This window comes from Taudactylus pleione, unplaced genomic scaffold, assembly GCF_031769625.1.
Source record: "Taudactylus pleione unplaced genomic scaffold, aTauple2 ptg000015l, whole genome shotgun sequence".
Classification (NCBI taxonomy): domain Eukaryota; kingdom Metazoa; phylum Chordata; class Amphibia; order Anura; family Myobatrachidae; genus Taudactylus; species Taudactylus pleione.
The window spans coordinates 16212287-16226654 of NW_028284417.1; the positions used below are offsets into that span (position 1 = coordinate 16212287).

Sequence of the window (14368 nt, forward strand, 5' to 3'; positions counted from 1 at the left end):
GCTTCTGCAAAAGCCTGATGAGGGGAATGACCTGACTCAAGCTGGCAGTGTCTGAACTGACTTCACGTGTGGCAAGTTCGAAGGGCTGAAGAACCTTGCACAACGCGGAAATCATTCTCCACTGCGCTTGAGTCAGGTGCATACCCCCTCCTTTGCCTATGTCATAGGTGGATGTATAGGCTTGTATGGCCTTTTGCTGCTCCTCCATCCTCTGAAGCATATAGAGGGTTGAGTTCCACCGCGTCACAACCTCTTGCTTCAGGTGATGGCGGGGCAGGTTCAAGAGTGTTTGCTGGCGCTCCAGTCTTCGGCACGCAGTCGCTGAATGGCGAAAGTGGCCAGAAATTTTTCGGGCCACCCAAAGCGTCTCCTGCACGCCCCTGTCGCTTTTCAGAAAATTCTGCACCACCAAGTTTATTGTGTGAGCAAAACATGGGACGTGCTGGAATTTGCCCAGATGTAATGCCCGCACAATATTGGTGGCGTTGTCAGATATCACAAATCCCCAGGAGAGTCTAAGTGGGGTAAGCCACTGGGCGATGATTTCCCTCAGTTTCTCTAAGAGGTTGTCGGCGTTGTGCCTCTTACTGAAACCGGTGATACACAGCGTAGCCTGCCTTGTAACGAGCTGGCGTTTCTGAGATGCTGCTACTGGTGACGCTGCTGCTGTTGCTGCGTAAGGTGATACATCTACCCAGTGAGCTGTCACAGTCATATAGTCCTTAGTCTGCCCTGTTCCACTTGTCCACATGTCCGTGGTTAAGTGGACATTGTGTACAACGGCATTTTTCAGGACACTGAGGACACTTTTTCTGACGTTTCTGTACAGTCTCGGTATCGCCTGCCTAGTGAAGTGGAATCTAGACGGGATTTGGAACCGGGGACACACTACCTCCATCAATTGTCTAAATCCCACTGCACTAATGGCGGATACCGGACGCACGTCTAACACCAACATAGCAGTCAAGGCCTCAGTTATACGTTTTGCTTCAGGATGACTGCTGTCGTACTTCATCCTCCTCGCTAAGGACTGTTGGAGGGTCAATTGTTTACCCTTGCTTGGTGGGTATGGGGGTAATAGGGGGGCCAAATAATGTAACACTATTGTACTTTACAGTGGAACTACAAGTGCCAGCATGCCTGCCATTTTGCACTTGTGGAACTACAAGTGCCAGCAGACATGCGGCATCTGTAATTTCACTGTAAAATAAATAGTTGAAAAAAGACAAAACACACACACCGTGCCCAGTATAAGTTTATTACATACACCTACCCATTCACACATACTTACCTATACCAGAAGTTTCTGTCCCCTTGTCCAGTAGAGATCCATGGTAGCTGGCCCTGCAAGAAAGATTTCATACTCACCTACATCCAGCGCTGGCATTGCAGTCCCATCAGCCAATCAGCGGCAGCGCTCACTGTAGAGCGCCCACTGATTGGCTCCGGCAACTGACAGTTCCCACGTGGGCTGACTCACCCCCATGGATTACTGCGGGGAAGAGCCCCAGGCTTCAGCGTAAGCCTGTGGTGCTCGGGAGAGGGGGGACCCTTTTTGGGGGGTCCTCGACTCCCCCGAGATTACTGGCTTGCGCTGACCGACTTGGGGTGTAATGCTTTGGACCTGGAGCCCCGGTGATTGGGTCTCCGGGCTGTGGCATTGCACCCCGGTCGGTTGGGTCTGGTGCTGGTCTTAAATATAGGGGGTACCCCACGTCGTTTTTGCCCCCTATATTTAAAACCAGCACTAGTCCCTGCAGCCTGGTGTTGGTTTCTAAAATACGGTGGAACCCTACACATTTTGTTCCCCGTATTTTTAGAAACCACCACTGGCTGGCTAGCCTGATGCTGGTTTGGCTTTTGGGGGGGGACCTTATGTAATTTTTTTTCTAAATTTAAAAAAAAAAAAATTTGGAAAATATTCTAGGGACCCCCCTAATGATGTCTAGACATGGGGGATCACTATGGGTACCCCCATTTTTAACTCCTGAAGGAAGTCGGGCTTTCTAATAGCCGCGGCAGGGAAAAACACCTTGCAAAGCTATTTAAAAACCCGACTTTCTTAAGCAGACAAAAACGGGGTTACCCATAGTGATACCCCATGTCAGGACATCTTTAGGGGAGTCCCAGGCATATTTCCCGAAAATTCCCGTTTTTTTCCTTAAATGGGCTCAAGGGTCATTTTTTGAAAAACAGGGATAATTTTTCTAAGCACTATAGCAAGTGAAAAAAAAGCAGAATAGGGGTTTGGGGGTGTAGGCTTATAAAAAATAGTCTGTAGTTTTGGGAATGTCCCCTTAAAAGGAAATGTTAAAAAAAAAATGACCTACAAAAAATCGGGACACCCTTAAAAATATAAATTTGGGTTTAAAAAAAAAAAAATAGGGACACCCCAAAAAATTAATTTAAAAATTGGGGTGAAAAAAAAAATGGGAAAAAATTGTTTAACAATAGGGAAATAGGTTCAGGGCTATTCTGCAAGTATGCAGCAGGTGTTTTGAAGAATAGAATTATAGCGGCAGGTGCACAAATGCAGAATTTAAAAAAACGTATTTTAGGGACTTAAACATATGCTAGTACCCATTTTCATGTACCCCAAATTTGATGGGACCACTTAAAAAAATGAAAAAAGTAACCTAAGTGCTCTTCTGCAACACTTCTTCAATGTCGGGAAAAAAACACCTGCTGCGGCTATTTAAATCCCCAACTTTCATTTAAAGGCTAAAACGGAGGTACTCATAGTGATCCCCCATGATTTTACAACTTTAGGGGGGGTCTTACAAATTTTTTATGGAAAAAATCGTAACTTTACGCAAATCCAACTTCGGAGGTTCCCATTTTCTACGATTTCAAATTGAATACGGGGATACGCGGGAGCGCGCCCGATACTTTAACGCAGAAAAAAAACTCCGATATGAAACGTAAACTTCGGTAGTGAAGTTAACCTTTCATATTGAATGCCCCTGTAAGTGTTGTTTTCACTGCATAACTTCCCTTGTAATGCAAATATTTGACCTCTGTTTATTGTGTTGAATTCAGCATTAAATTTCCTTTCATTTGATATATGAATCATTGCACTACATGAAGCGTAACAGTTTTTATAAGCATTCGAAGTTGAAAAACATTAAAATTTCAAAAAGTGTCCGTAATTTTGGCCACCACTGTGTGTATGTGTGTGTGTGTGTGTATATATATATATATATATATATAATGTATAGGCAGTACAGATGGCGGCACTCAAGTGTCTTCTTAATAGTGATATTTAAATCAACATTCTGGGACTCCTGATGACGGGCTCAGTCCTGAAATGTTGGATTTAAGATCACTTTTTATTAAGAAGACACTTGAGTGCCGCCATTTGTACTGCCTGTTTATGGGAATCCTTTATCCCTGGAGGGCACTGGTACAAGTATTGTCTATGTGTCTGATTCAGATTTGGGGACAGAGTAATATATAGCAAGTAAGTGTGTACCTGGACAAACCATGTTGCAATGCAAGGGGTGCAAATACATACAGATTTTTGCATGCCGGTTAAATACTGGCTGCTGTTGCATGTAGCCCACAAATGCTGGATAGCTGTATTTTTACACTGCAATATAGATGTCAGTTTGGACACACCCCTCCCAAATCTACATCTCTCTGCACACGTTACATCTGCCCCACCTGCAGTGCAGCATGGTTTTACCAAGATGCAGTTACTTACTCTTTCTTATTCTATTCCCAACTCTGAATCAGGCCCTCTAGGTGATATGTGAGTGCTGATCCTAGTGTTTTTATTGAAAACAGAACAAACATTAGAAAATACTAAGAGGTAGATAAGCAAATTCCCAAAAGTATTTATGTGTAATCCTATGTTTCATCCTATCCTATGTGTGAATATTTAACATGGTAACATGTAGACAAAATGATAAGTAGATCAAATATAACTTTTAAAGATGTTTGGCTGTGGTTTAACCTTTATGCAGAGCATCGATGTGAAAGCATGTTCATCATCTAACTTTCTCAAGCATCAATCTGCCATTGTAAATCATTAATGGAGTCACATTGGTGTGGAAATTCTGCATTGCAAATATACAAAATGCGGCTCAAGTCTGAGGTGAAAATTTTACCTGAAAACATTTTTTTCCCATTGGGCAGGAGAAATAACCTCCAAATCATAATTAGTTTACTTGTCTGTATACTAAATCCTGGGGAAAGACTGAAAAAAGTAGAATATCGGTTCTACTTCCAAGACTAGTGTCAAAATGAATACTCAGGCACATTATAAATGGAGTATGTCTACCATGTTGTTAAAAATAATATTTAGCTTTAAGATTGTTGGATATTAACTGGTGAAGGTGCATTATCATATCAGTAGATGATCTTTTTGCAGCGTGAACAAATAGAGCTACTTACTGTAAGTACAATTGGATGTTTGTGTATATTTCAGCAATGTGATATTGGCAGTGTTATCAAGTTTGTTTGGTACATTGAGTCCAATGACAGCATTAACACTTGAATTGCATTGGTATTGCATTGTGTCTTTATTTCAACTTTGATTTAGAAAATAACTTTCATAGTAAGAATTAATAGAAAAATGTGGCACACAAACAATCAACTTAGTGCATCATAGAGAAAATGGAAATCCATTCCTTCTTTGGGGTACATACTGTATCCATGCCCACTGACGTTTTTTAAAAGTACTTTTACATGTGTTTTTAACCCTTGTAAAATGCATGTAGACCGGTCTGACACTAGAAATTGTTATTAAACAAATATTTAAATGTGTATTTATTTTCCATTGTTGGGGTCTTTTTGGAACATTTCTTGTTACTCCCCTATGATTTTAAATGCATTGGACAGCTTACAAACTCTCTAGAACACATTTAGTATGCATTTTACTAGCGATTTTACTACAGTTAAAAACACATCTAAAATGACAGTGGGTATGTATCCTTAGGCTGCTGGTGTTGTGTCTATACTGTGACAGTCTGAACTTTCATTGCCTCATCTGGCCAGGAATAGGAATCTACTACAAACTGGTCATAGTCAGTGCTGTACATCTGGGCGCGGACAAACGCCTCTTTATCTTCGGGCTCCGGAAACAGAGATGCTGTGTTATCCTTATAGGCATTCTCTACAATCTGAAAATACATAGAATTATGTGCTGTAAAAGAAACATTCCATCATATTCATGACAAATATGTAAGAGAAATCAGCCAGTGCCTTATACACGAAAAACAAATACTTAACTGTGCTGGTTTTCTGAAAAATAAATGTATTCCAATGTAACAAATGAGATTGAAAGAACTCAATGTATAATTAGACTTGAGCAAGTTGTTGTACTTGGTTGACACTAATCATACTAAAAAACACCTCTCAAAGAGATATCGGCCTATACAGCATTACATACGGCTAAATCCTAATACACATGGATATTACAACAATTAGCTAATGTTTAAAAAGAGTATATAGTCTCTGTATCAGAAAACAGAACAATGTCCCGATGGCAATGCACTTAGTAAAAGATAAATTTCCTTGGTATCAAGATAAAAAATCTCTCCCTAATAGCAGCATTAGCCAGGTTCCTTTGAATAATTGATAGTATATAGGTAATCTTTTACCTGCTCCTTATATGAAAGATACCCAACAGTGTAGATGCCAACAGAGGGCTTATGGTATCATGCTGCATGTGTTGCTTTTGTATCACAGCGCTGAGTCCGGACTTCAGCACTGTGTGTGGGCGGCTGAAAGTGTGATGTGTCGCATCGACTCCCGACCCTCTTGCAGCGTGTAAGGGCTGCAGGACCCTCCAGCTGAATGGAGCAGTCCACTCCAATAGTGTATTAGCGGCTGATAGTGTGTTGTGCCGTTTTACCTCTCGGTCCTACTGCAGCGTGTTAAGAGCTGCAGGACCTGCCAGCTGAAAGAAGCAGTCCACTCGCGTATTCGGGGTACAAGCAGTATCTCACTTAATCCAAGGAGCAAATAACCATCGGTGCCTGGGTAAGATGAAAGGTATTGGGGGCAGACAGCGACTGGTTCCAGAGTCTTAGTGCTTTTCTTGTTTTAGTTTTTTGTATTAGCCATTCGCATATTTTGTATATAAAAAAATTATACAAATATAGTTAAATACACATAAAACAACATATATAAAGACAAATAATACATAATTTAAAAAAAAGTAATTATAGTTGTTAATATTCTGGTTTGAATAGTGTATAATTTTCAGAATCTATATTTATAATTATAATTGTCAGGATTTGTTACTCCAACAGAGAGAGATACAAAACTAGATAGTATTAACTGAGCAGTGTATAATTTTCAGACTCTATAATTATAGTTGTAAGGATTTGTTGCTCCAACAGAGAGGAATACAAAAATAGATAGTATTAGCATTTTGTCAATAGTTTTATAGACAGAGGAGGATGCATAGAACTTGGAGGCTTTCTTTTTAAAAATAGAGGATAAGTAATTTTTAGAATAATATAATCATATATAAGAGAAAATAAACATACACACATATATACGTACACACACGTGTACATGCACATATACACACATCTATTTTATTCACACTCAAATGCACTAGACATATACACTTGCACACTACACTAATAAAATTATCTCATACATGTATCCACACACTCATTTGTGCAAGCATACATTCTTACAAACTCTCACATAGATATACACATAATTCTGCACATATACACATTCATCCATATAGCCATAAAACACGTATATATACACACACTCTCACCCATTCAGAATATTCATAATTAAATACAAAAAATAAACATACATACATATACACACACACGCATATCAATACATACATGCCCATTCATCCACATCTACTCACAAAGAACCCATCTAAATATTACTATAATGCACATATACATACATACCCACATATACGCAAGCTCACAAAAATTCCATGTACACAATATCACATATGTGACATACTCCCATCCACATTTAAACATGTCCCATATATCTGCACATGCACCAATTGCATATGTATAAATATATCTACATCTCCCAATATAATCAAGATTACCTATATACCATCAATCATTCAGAGGAACCTGGCTAATGTTCCTATTAAGGAGATATTTTTTATCTTGATATTAAGGAAATTAATTTTTTACTAAGTGCATTGTCATCGGGACATTATTCTGTTTTCTGATACAGAGACTATATACTCTTTAAACATTAGCTAATTGTTGTAATATCCATGTGTATTAGGATTTAGCAATATGTAATGCTGTATAGGCCGATATCTCTATGAGAGGTGTTTTTAAGTATGTTTAGTGTCAACCAAGTAAGACAACTTGCTCAAGTCTAATTATACATTGAGTTCTTTCAATATTCATTTGTTACATTGGAATACATTTATCTTTCAGAAAACCAGCACAGTATTTGTTTTTCTTGTTTGGTGTGTTTGCAATATTTCCCTTATTTTTAACTGCAGCAGTGTTTCTGCTGTCAGGTGTGACCCAGGCGCTGAGATAACTGTACTGCCTTGTACACGGTCACATTAGATACTGCTAGATTTAGGAATACTTATTTGTAAACACTATTCTAGCATATATGTAACATGGTTATTTACATGCACATGTGATATGCACAAATGTGGCTACAACTTAAGCAGTATTTATCATTATTGTATAATTGCTATTTTTCCAATATATTTTTAATATTTGGAGGATAAGATGTACCAAAACAACTAAATATGACCTAGGTAAAATACAAAAACCAGGTTTAGAGACATGTCATGTTGTAATATTAGGCTGAAAGGAAATATATACCTTATTTATAAGTTACCAGTTTTTTATTATTCATTTTCAATAAACAATAGGAACATACATTATTCGACGTGTGGCCAAGAGAGCTCCTGAATAGGAGAAAATTTTCATGATGAGAAAACATGGCCTGATTGTAACTGGAAAATGTTCACTATAAAAGTGGGACATGTACCATTATAGTGATCAAGATAAGTACATAAATCACTCATTATCCTGCCCATAAGCCTAGACCTTCTAACACTAAATAGTCCAATAGCTTATTCCTTGGATATTATTACAAGGGAGACATGTGTTTTTCCACAGCACGGTAGCATATCCCTTTGTCAGGGTTCAGCCTAGGATCGGCCTCTCTCACCTCCTTGCCGGCTTCCCCTGACTTCCTTGTGGTCAGACGTCTGGTGCAGTGATGGATGTGGGCTGAGTATTCTGCCTTAGGTGCTTTTTGCGAGCTTCCATGGTCGGCTGTGTGTGCTGGGGATCGGAGTTCCCATCATGGGCGCCGCCATGACAGTTCCTCTAATGTGACAGTACTCCTAACCTATGGTAGCATGATTTCAGTCAGCTGATGCTGTGCTCCAGTAATCTGCTACCCCTGGGTATAAATCCGCCTCCAGAATTCCAGGAAGACGCTGTTCAACTTCGTTATTCCAAGTGCCTGTGTTACTCCCACTGTTGCTTCAGCCTACTCACAGTTTCCCAGTTTCCTGTATTAGCTTCCATGCTAAACCTTACTCTGAGACTTTAGCTTTCTCACAAGTACTTCAGGGTTTCATGTCCCTTCCCTGTGTGTCTTTGTATATGTGCTGCTAATTCTATTGCAGCTTTCCTGTGGCTATTACCCTGTATCACTGAAGTGTCAGATTACCTGCTGGTATTAATTAGCTCACAGCTGGTCCTCCCAGCACATGTCTGTGTCAATCTGCTCTGTGTCTTGCCAGTGCAAATCTGCACTTGCAGTTAGCACTGTCCCAGTGTATGCCTATCTTCTCTATATGTCTTGTCTGTGCAATCTACACCTGCATATATAATTATTCCCAGTATTTTGCCCAGTACCAGCATTTCTAGCTCTCCCAGTATTTGGCCTTTGTCCAGTACCACATTTCTAGCATTCCCAATATATTCCTTGAGTCCACTCTACTCTTGTATGTGCAATCCCCAGTATATGTTTGTGCTTTCCTGCATATTTAGCAAACTCCAGTACCTGCCTGTGTCCACATCTCTCTGAGCTGCTGAGCTAGTTAGCTCCTGGATTTCTTAGTGATTCTCAGTACTTTCTCAGTAATCTCATGCTAGCCGGTGATCAGGATTTCTAATTGTGTTCCAGTGTATCTCCAGTGTTCTAGCAATAACTTAATATAGTTTCCGGTCTTCTGCCATTCCCAGGTACCTGTCCAGAGGGCCGCGACCTGCTCACTTGGTGCAGCGGAAAACCAAATCCCAATTGGAGGGGTCACTGGAGAAAACCACCAAGTGAGTTAGACTCCGCGCCTCTGGGCAGGTCTAGCCAAACCTGGGTTCGGCCGCAAATAGGAGACCTAGCCTCAGTCACTCCGATAGTCACCTGAACCCCCCGGCTCACCGTCCTCCACAGAGGATCACTTTCACCGGATTGTGACACCCTTTTAATACTGAACAAAAGAGGCAGAATTGTGTTCCTAAATAAAGCTGTAAATTCACATTATCATCCAGACATTTAACCTGATTGGTGAATGCCCAGATCGGTATTCATTGGTCTTTCATGTCTGTTGCCAAATTAGAAAAACTTAGATAGTTTGCTGGTCATGTCAATCAGCCAGAACTCATGGGGAACAATGATCATTGTCAACTGCATTTTCAGCTAAAGAATGATTGAAATTTTTATGGATTTTAACCATTTTAGATAATCATTGGTGGTCAGTCAAGGACCACAGATGCAGTGACTATTATACACTTGGCCTAAATAAAGTCACAGTGTCCTGTCCAAATTCAGGATGGGCTGTAACTTACCTTAACAGCTATCTTAAGTGAGACATCCTGTATTGTTTGCAGAGGTGGATACAGACGCCCTTCTTCCAAATGTTTATCAGAAACTTGCTGAGCTATGATCTTTGAGAGAAAAAAAAATAATCAACAAATCAATATAACATTTTGTTTTTCGATTATATATATGTTTTACCTGTTTTCAACATGAAAATACATTTAAGGACACTTTTTTATTCATAGCCCTTTACAATTATCCCTATAGCACCTTCAGCTACTACTTTTTTAAAGAATGCTTGTACATTTTTATTATTAGAAGGAGCATATGTGATCCTAACCACACCTGCATTCTATATACTTGCTATGTTTCAAATAATCTAATGCAGTGTTTGAAAAATATCCATGCTTAAGCACAGATGGTCAAATCAAAATGACTGAGTTATTAATGAATCCATCTGTGCTCAAGCATGGAGAACCAAAACTCTTTGAGGGCAGAGTCTGGGAAACACTGATCTAGTGTCTCCTTTATTTGATAGGTATCAACAATCCACTAATTGCAATCACTATGCTTAGGTTTATAGACTGTGGTAGAACTAGCCCTGTTGTAAGGGAGGGGGTTGTAAAAAAATGAAATGTAGGTTACTGTATGAACTATGAAGTGGATATAAGCCCTTTAGAAAAAGGCATGATGTCTCTAGGCTTGTGCACATGTGGTTCGGCATGGTGGAATTTTTTTAAAAATTGATAAAACATGGCAGCGTGTTAGAAGACTGTATAGTAGTGGTTCCCAAACTTCTTGAATCACAGCACCCTAGATCATCAACAATTCTTTTCATGCCTAGGCCAGAAGTTGTTTTATTCAGAAATTTAGCAAAATTTCGATATTAAGTAAATTGTGCTTATATGTCTGCCTTAGGTTCAGTTATGTGATGGTGGACAGGGTTGTGCTCTTTGTCCATATATTTTATGATTGGCAGCCACCAGCCCTAGTTTTGCCTGTCATATTGACCATAAATAAATTGATTTGGTTTTGGACCACCAACCTGTGGCACCGCTGCAAGTGCCCCAAGGTTTGGAAACCACTTGTGTATAGCATTGCTGTCTTACAGTCACATGAGTTCAATTCCAATCAAGTCTGTCTCGGTGTGGAATTTGTTCCTCCATGTTTCTGTCACTATCCTCACCATGGTTGGTTAATTGGCTTACATAAATTAACATCAGAGACAATATGTCATTAACTCATTTGATATAGTGTTCTGTGAATGCACTCCTACCAGGGAGGAGGCAGATTTTATAGTTGTGATGGCCTGTGAGGTAATCTCAGACATAATGGGCCTGACTCTGAGTTAGATGTATATCTACTTTTACAGACGCAAATAGCAAGTTTTACCATACTTTACACATTGTAGCATAACTGCGATGGGTTCTGAACCCGATAGATATCTGTCACATCTTGCTTAGTTTGAAATGGGTGGCAGCACGCAAGAGTGTTGCCACCCACTTTCTTATGGGAGTGTCAAGGGCGTACAGCTAAATCTATGTGTGATTCTGAGTCGCACGTACGGAGAAGGGAAACCTAGTTCTACTGGAGCTCTTGCACCTAGCATGGGGCTGGTACAAGTGCCAATACTACTGATGACAGCTGCGGCGGTTAGCATAAAATCAATGGATGGTGCTGCTTCCCGATTGAAGGCGAATGGTTTCTCGCATACTGCGGCTTCATGCACAACCTGTCACTTTGTGTCCGACTCGAAATCAGGACGAATGCTTGTTTCAAGGGATGTTAGATATTCTGGCGTTAACTGGGACAAACTATATGACAGTAAATATTGGTCAATGGGCGATGCCAGATTGTGGAGACTGTGTGATGGTGAGACGGAAATTGTACAGAGGAGAACAAATGTTGTACAACTCTACTGCTATTTTGTGATGTTAATATTAACTGATTCTGTTCATTTTTAATAGAAGTAATTCTATTAAACTTTGAATTTTCTGCCTGGGGGCTTAAAAAGAGCTGGCTTTATCGCCATTGTTATAGAACCTTTGCTGAAGCCATTATAACATTTTGGCTGCTTTTTCATAGAGGATAGAGGGCCTGATTCAGAGCCGGACGCTCCGAACAAGCGCCCACTCTGAATCAGGGCGTTTTTGTTTTTTTTTGGTGCGTCCTCCTGGACGCTCGCATAGCTGTGGGTTACCACCCACAGCTTATGCAAGCGTCCATGATGATGGTCGCGATGGTCAAGACCATCGGGCTTGCGACGAGACCCTGCGGTAGGGTCTCGCTGCCGCAAGCCCTGGAGTGATTTTGGCTCTAATATATCAAGGGAATGGGAATGGGAAAAGAGAACGCAGCACAGGTAAATGTAGATACGCCCTGTAAGATAGGTATGACAATAATTGATATGATAACTGATATATACTGAAGAGAAAAGAAGAAAAAGAACAACTCCCTGGTTTGGGGCACACTAAGTCATATTAAAAATTAACTTTTATTATTATATTTTAAAAAATTCATTAATTGGAACTCTGAAAACCAAAAAACTTGTTTTGATCCTTGAAAAAGACAAAGTTATATTTCACCATAAATATAAGAATTGCTTCTCAAAGTATGCACATGCAACAAGATATTTGCAATTTGCAAACAGATATTATAATATGTGAAACAATTAAATGATTATAATAATGTTTCAGAAAGAACAAGAATAGCAGCAATTATTAATAAAGTGCTGGTGCTTGAACATGGCAGTAATAAGTTATCAAAGTGCTTGGTGCATAGTAATCCATTGCATGATATGACTTCAAATACAATATATAAATCACATCCTGGAAAAACACATAAGATAACAGCAATTATTATTTGTGAATATGGCTGTGTCAGAGCAAAAAATAAAATGCTAGTGCTTGATAAACTTGTATATCTGAACAGAAGAACACAAGACGTGGCAGTAATAAGTTATCAAAGTGCTTGGTGCATAGTAATCCAATATAACTTCAAATTCAATATATGAGTCACATTCTGGAAAAACACATAAGATAAATTGCTATTAATAAATATGGCTGTGTCAAGGCGAAAATGCAATAATGCAGTAATATTAAACAAATGTCACCATTTGATATTTATGTAATATAACGACAGATAATTGTCAGAACACCACGGACACAGTTTAAATAACTGTAATATAATAGAATGAGGCGTCCCTCTGCATAAACCTTGTAATGAGGTGTCCCCGTTAAGAGTGTGCTGAGAAATAGACAATAGTGCCTGTGCACTTAAAGGGACATAGATCTGCTTTTTACCAGTCTTGTAATTGCCATTGGACTGGAAATGAGAGTCTAAGTCCCAGGGCACAGTGAAGAAACAAAAGAATACTTTCTCTGCTGTCAGTGCGGGCGATACATTCACCCTGTTACCATAGCATTGCAGGGTTGAAAGTGTATAGCTAGCAGCTGATGAGAGTCTCGTGAGGGAGAAGAAAAAAGTACCTGTCAGCACAACAGCGGGGAAAAGGTATGTATGCCTTGAACTGATGTACGTACTGCACGGAAGTCTCTGTGCGCACAGGAACTTCGCACACCACAGACACCAGTTCAAGGCATACATACCTTTTCCCCGCTGTTGTGCTGACAGGTACTTTTTTCTAGTGATGTCAGTGGGGCCGGACCCAGACGGTAGGCGTTCCCATGGGAACGCCTCCGTCTGGGAAGCCACGCCCCGGCACGCCCACCAAAGGGGGCGTGCTATCACTCACCATCGACAGCACGCCCCCTTTGGTGCAAGACCCCGAGCGACCGCTTCCCCGTCGCTCGCCGGGTCTCGCGCTTGCGCACGACGGAGCAGCCTCCGTCGTGCGCATGCGCATTAGGGTACCATCGACCCGCTTGCGAGTGTCCTGCGCTCACTCGCGGGTCTGAATGAGACCCAGAGTTCTGTTGCCCCTAGATGGAGGCAAGCTGTTTCCACAGTTTATTGTTTGGTCCCTGCTGATGGAGGGCAATATTGCTACACTCTTCCTGGAGTGCTTCTTTTAAGCAGCACTTATGCCAATTAGGTTGCATGAATTGCGGCCTTATGGTAATCTTGTTAACTTTATTTTAAAAAAATCCTAAAGCACATGCCTGACTACTCATGCAAGTGAGATTTGTCTAAGAGCCAGTCTGGGCAAAGAGACAGGGTGTAATCTTGATCTAAGTAGCTGGTGATCTCTGCATGATTTGATCAGCAGATGGGAGTGATCCCTCACTCCAGAGAGCTTTGAGGGCGACATGAATCTGTAAAAAGGAAGTGATATATTTACTAAGTGGCAGTTCTGGACGTAACATTAAATTCGAAACACCTAGTTATCCGTTTCCATATAGTACTTTAAAATCCTGCAATCAAAACAGCCTACAAGCGGAATTAGAAAAGCCGCCACTTAGTAAAATACTCAGTGATGTCAGGGAATAGCAAAGATATGGAAATCTTTACCAACTGTTTATATGGGATGTAGTCATAATCCCGGACTCATAACCCCTACTCTGTACCGGAATACAGAGTAGGGGTTAGGGTTAGGCACTAGGGGGAGGGTTAGGCACTAGGGAGAGGTTAGGTTTAGGCGATAGGGAGGGGTTAGGATACC

The 14368-nt window shown here is 40.4% G+C and overlaps 1 protein-coding gene across 2 annotated transcripts in view; it reads right to left on the reverse strand.

Moving 5' to 3' along the window:
- Positions 1 to 4509: 4509 nt before the first annotated feature.
- Positions 4510 to 14368, reverse strand: part of ME1 (malic enzyme 1) — a 420748-nt gene continuing 410889 nt past the window's right edge. For both annotated transcript variants that reach the window (XM_088471866.1, XM_088471856.1), the window contains exons 13-14: positions 9777 to 9875; positions 4510 to 5123 (exon numbers count right to left, since the gene is read on the reverse strand). In XM_088471866.1, coding sequence (XP_088327992.1) covers positions 4956 to 5123; positions 9777 to 9875 — 267 coding nt within the window. In that variant the 3' untranslated portion in view covers positions 4510 to 4955. The remainder of the gene's footprint in view (positions 5124 to 9776; positions 9876 to 14368) is intronic.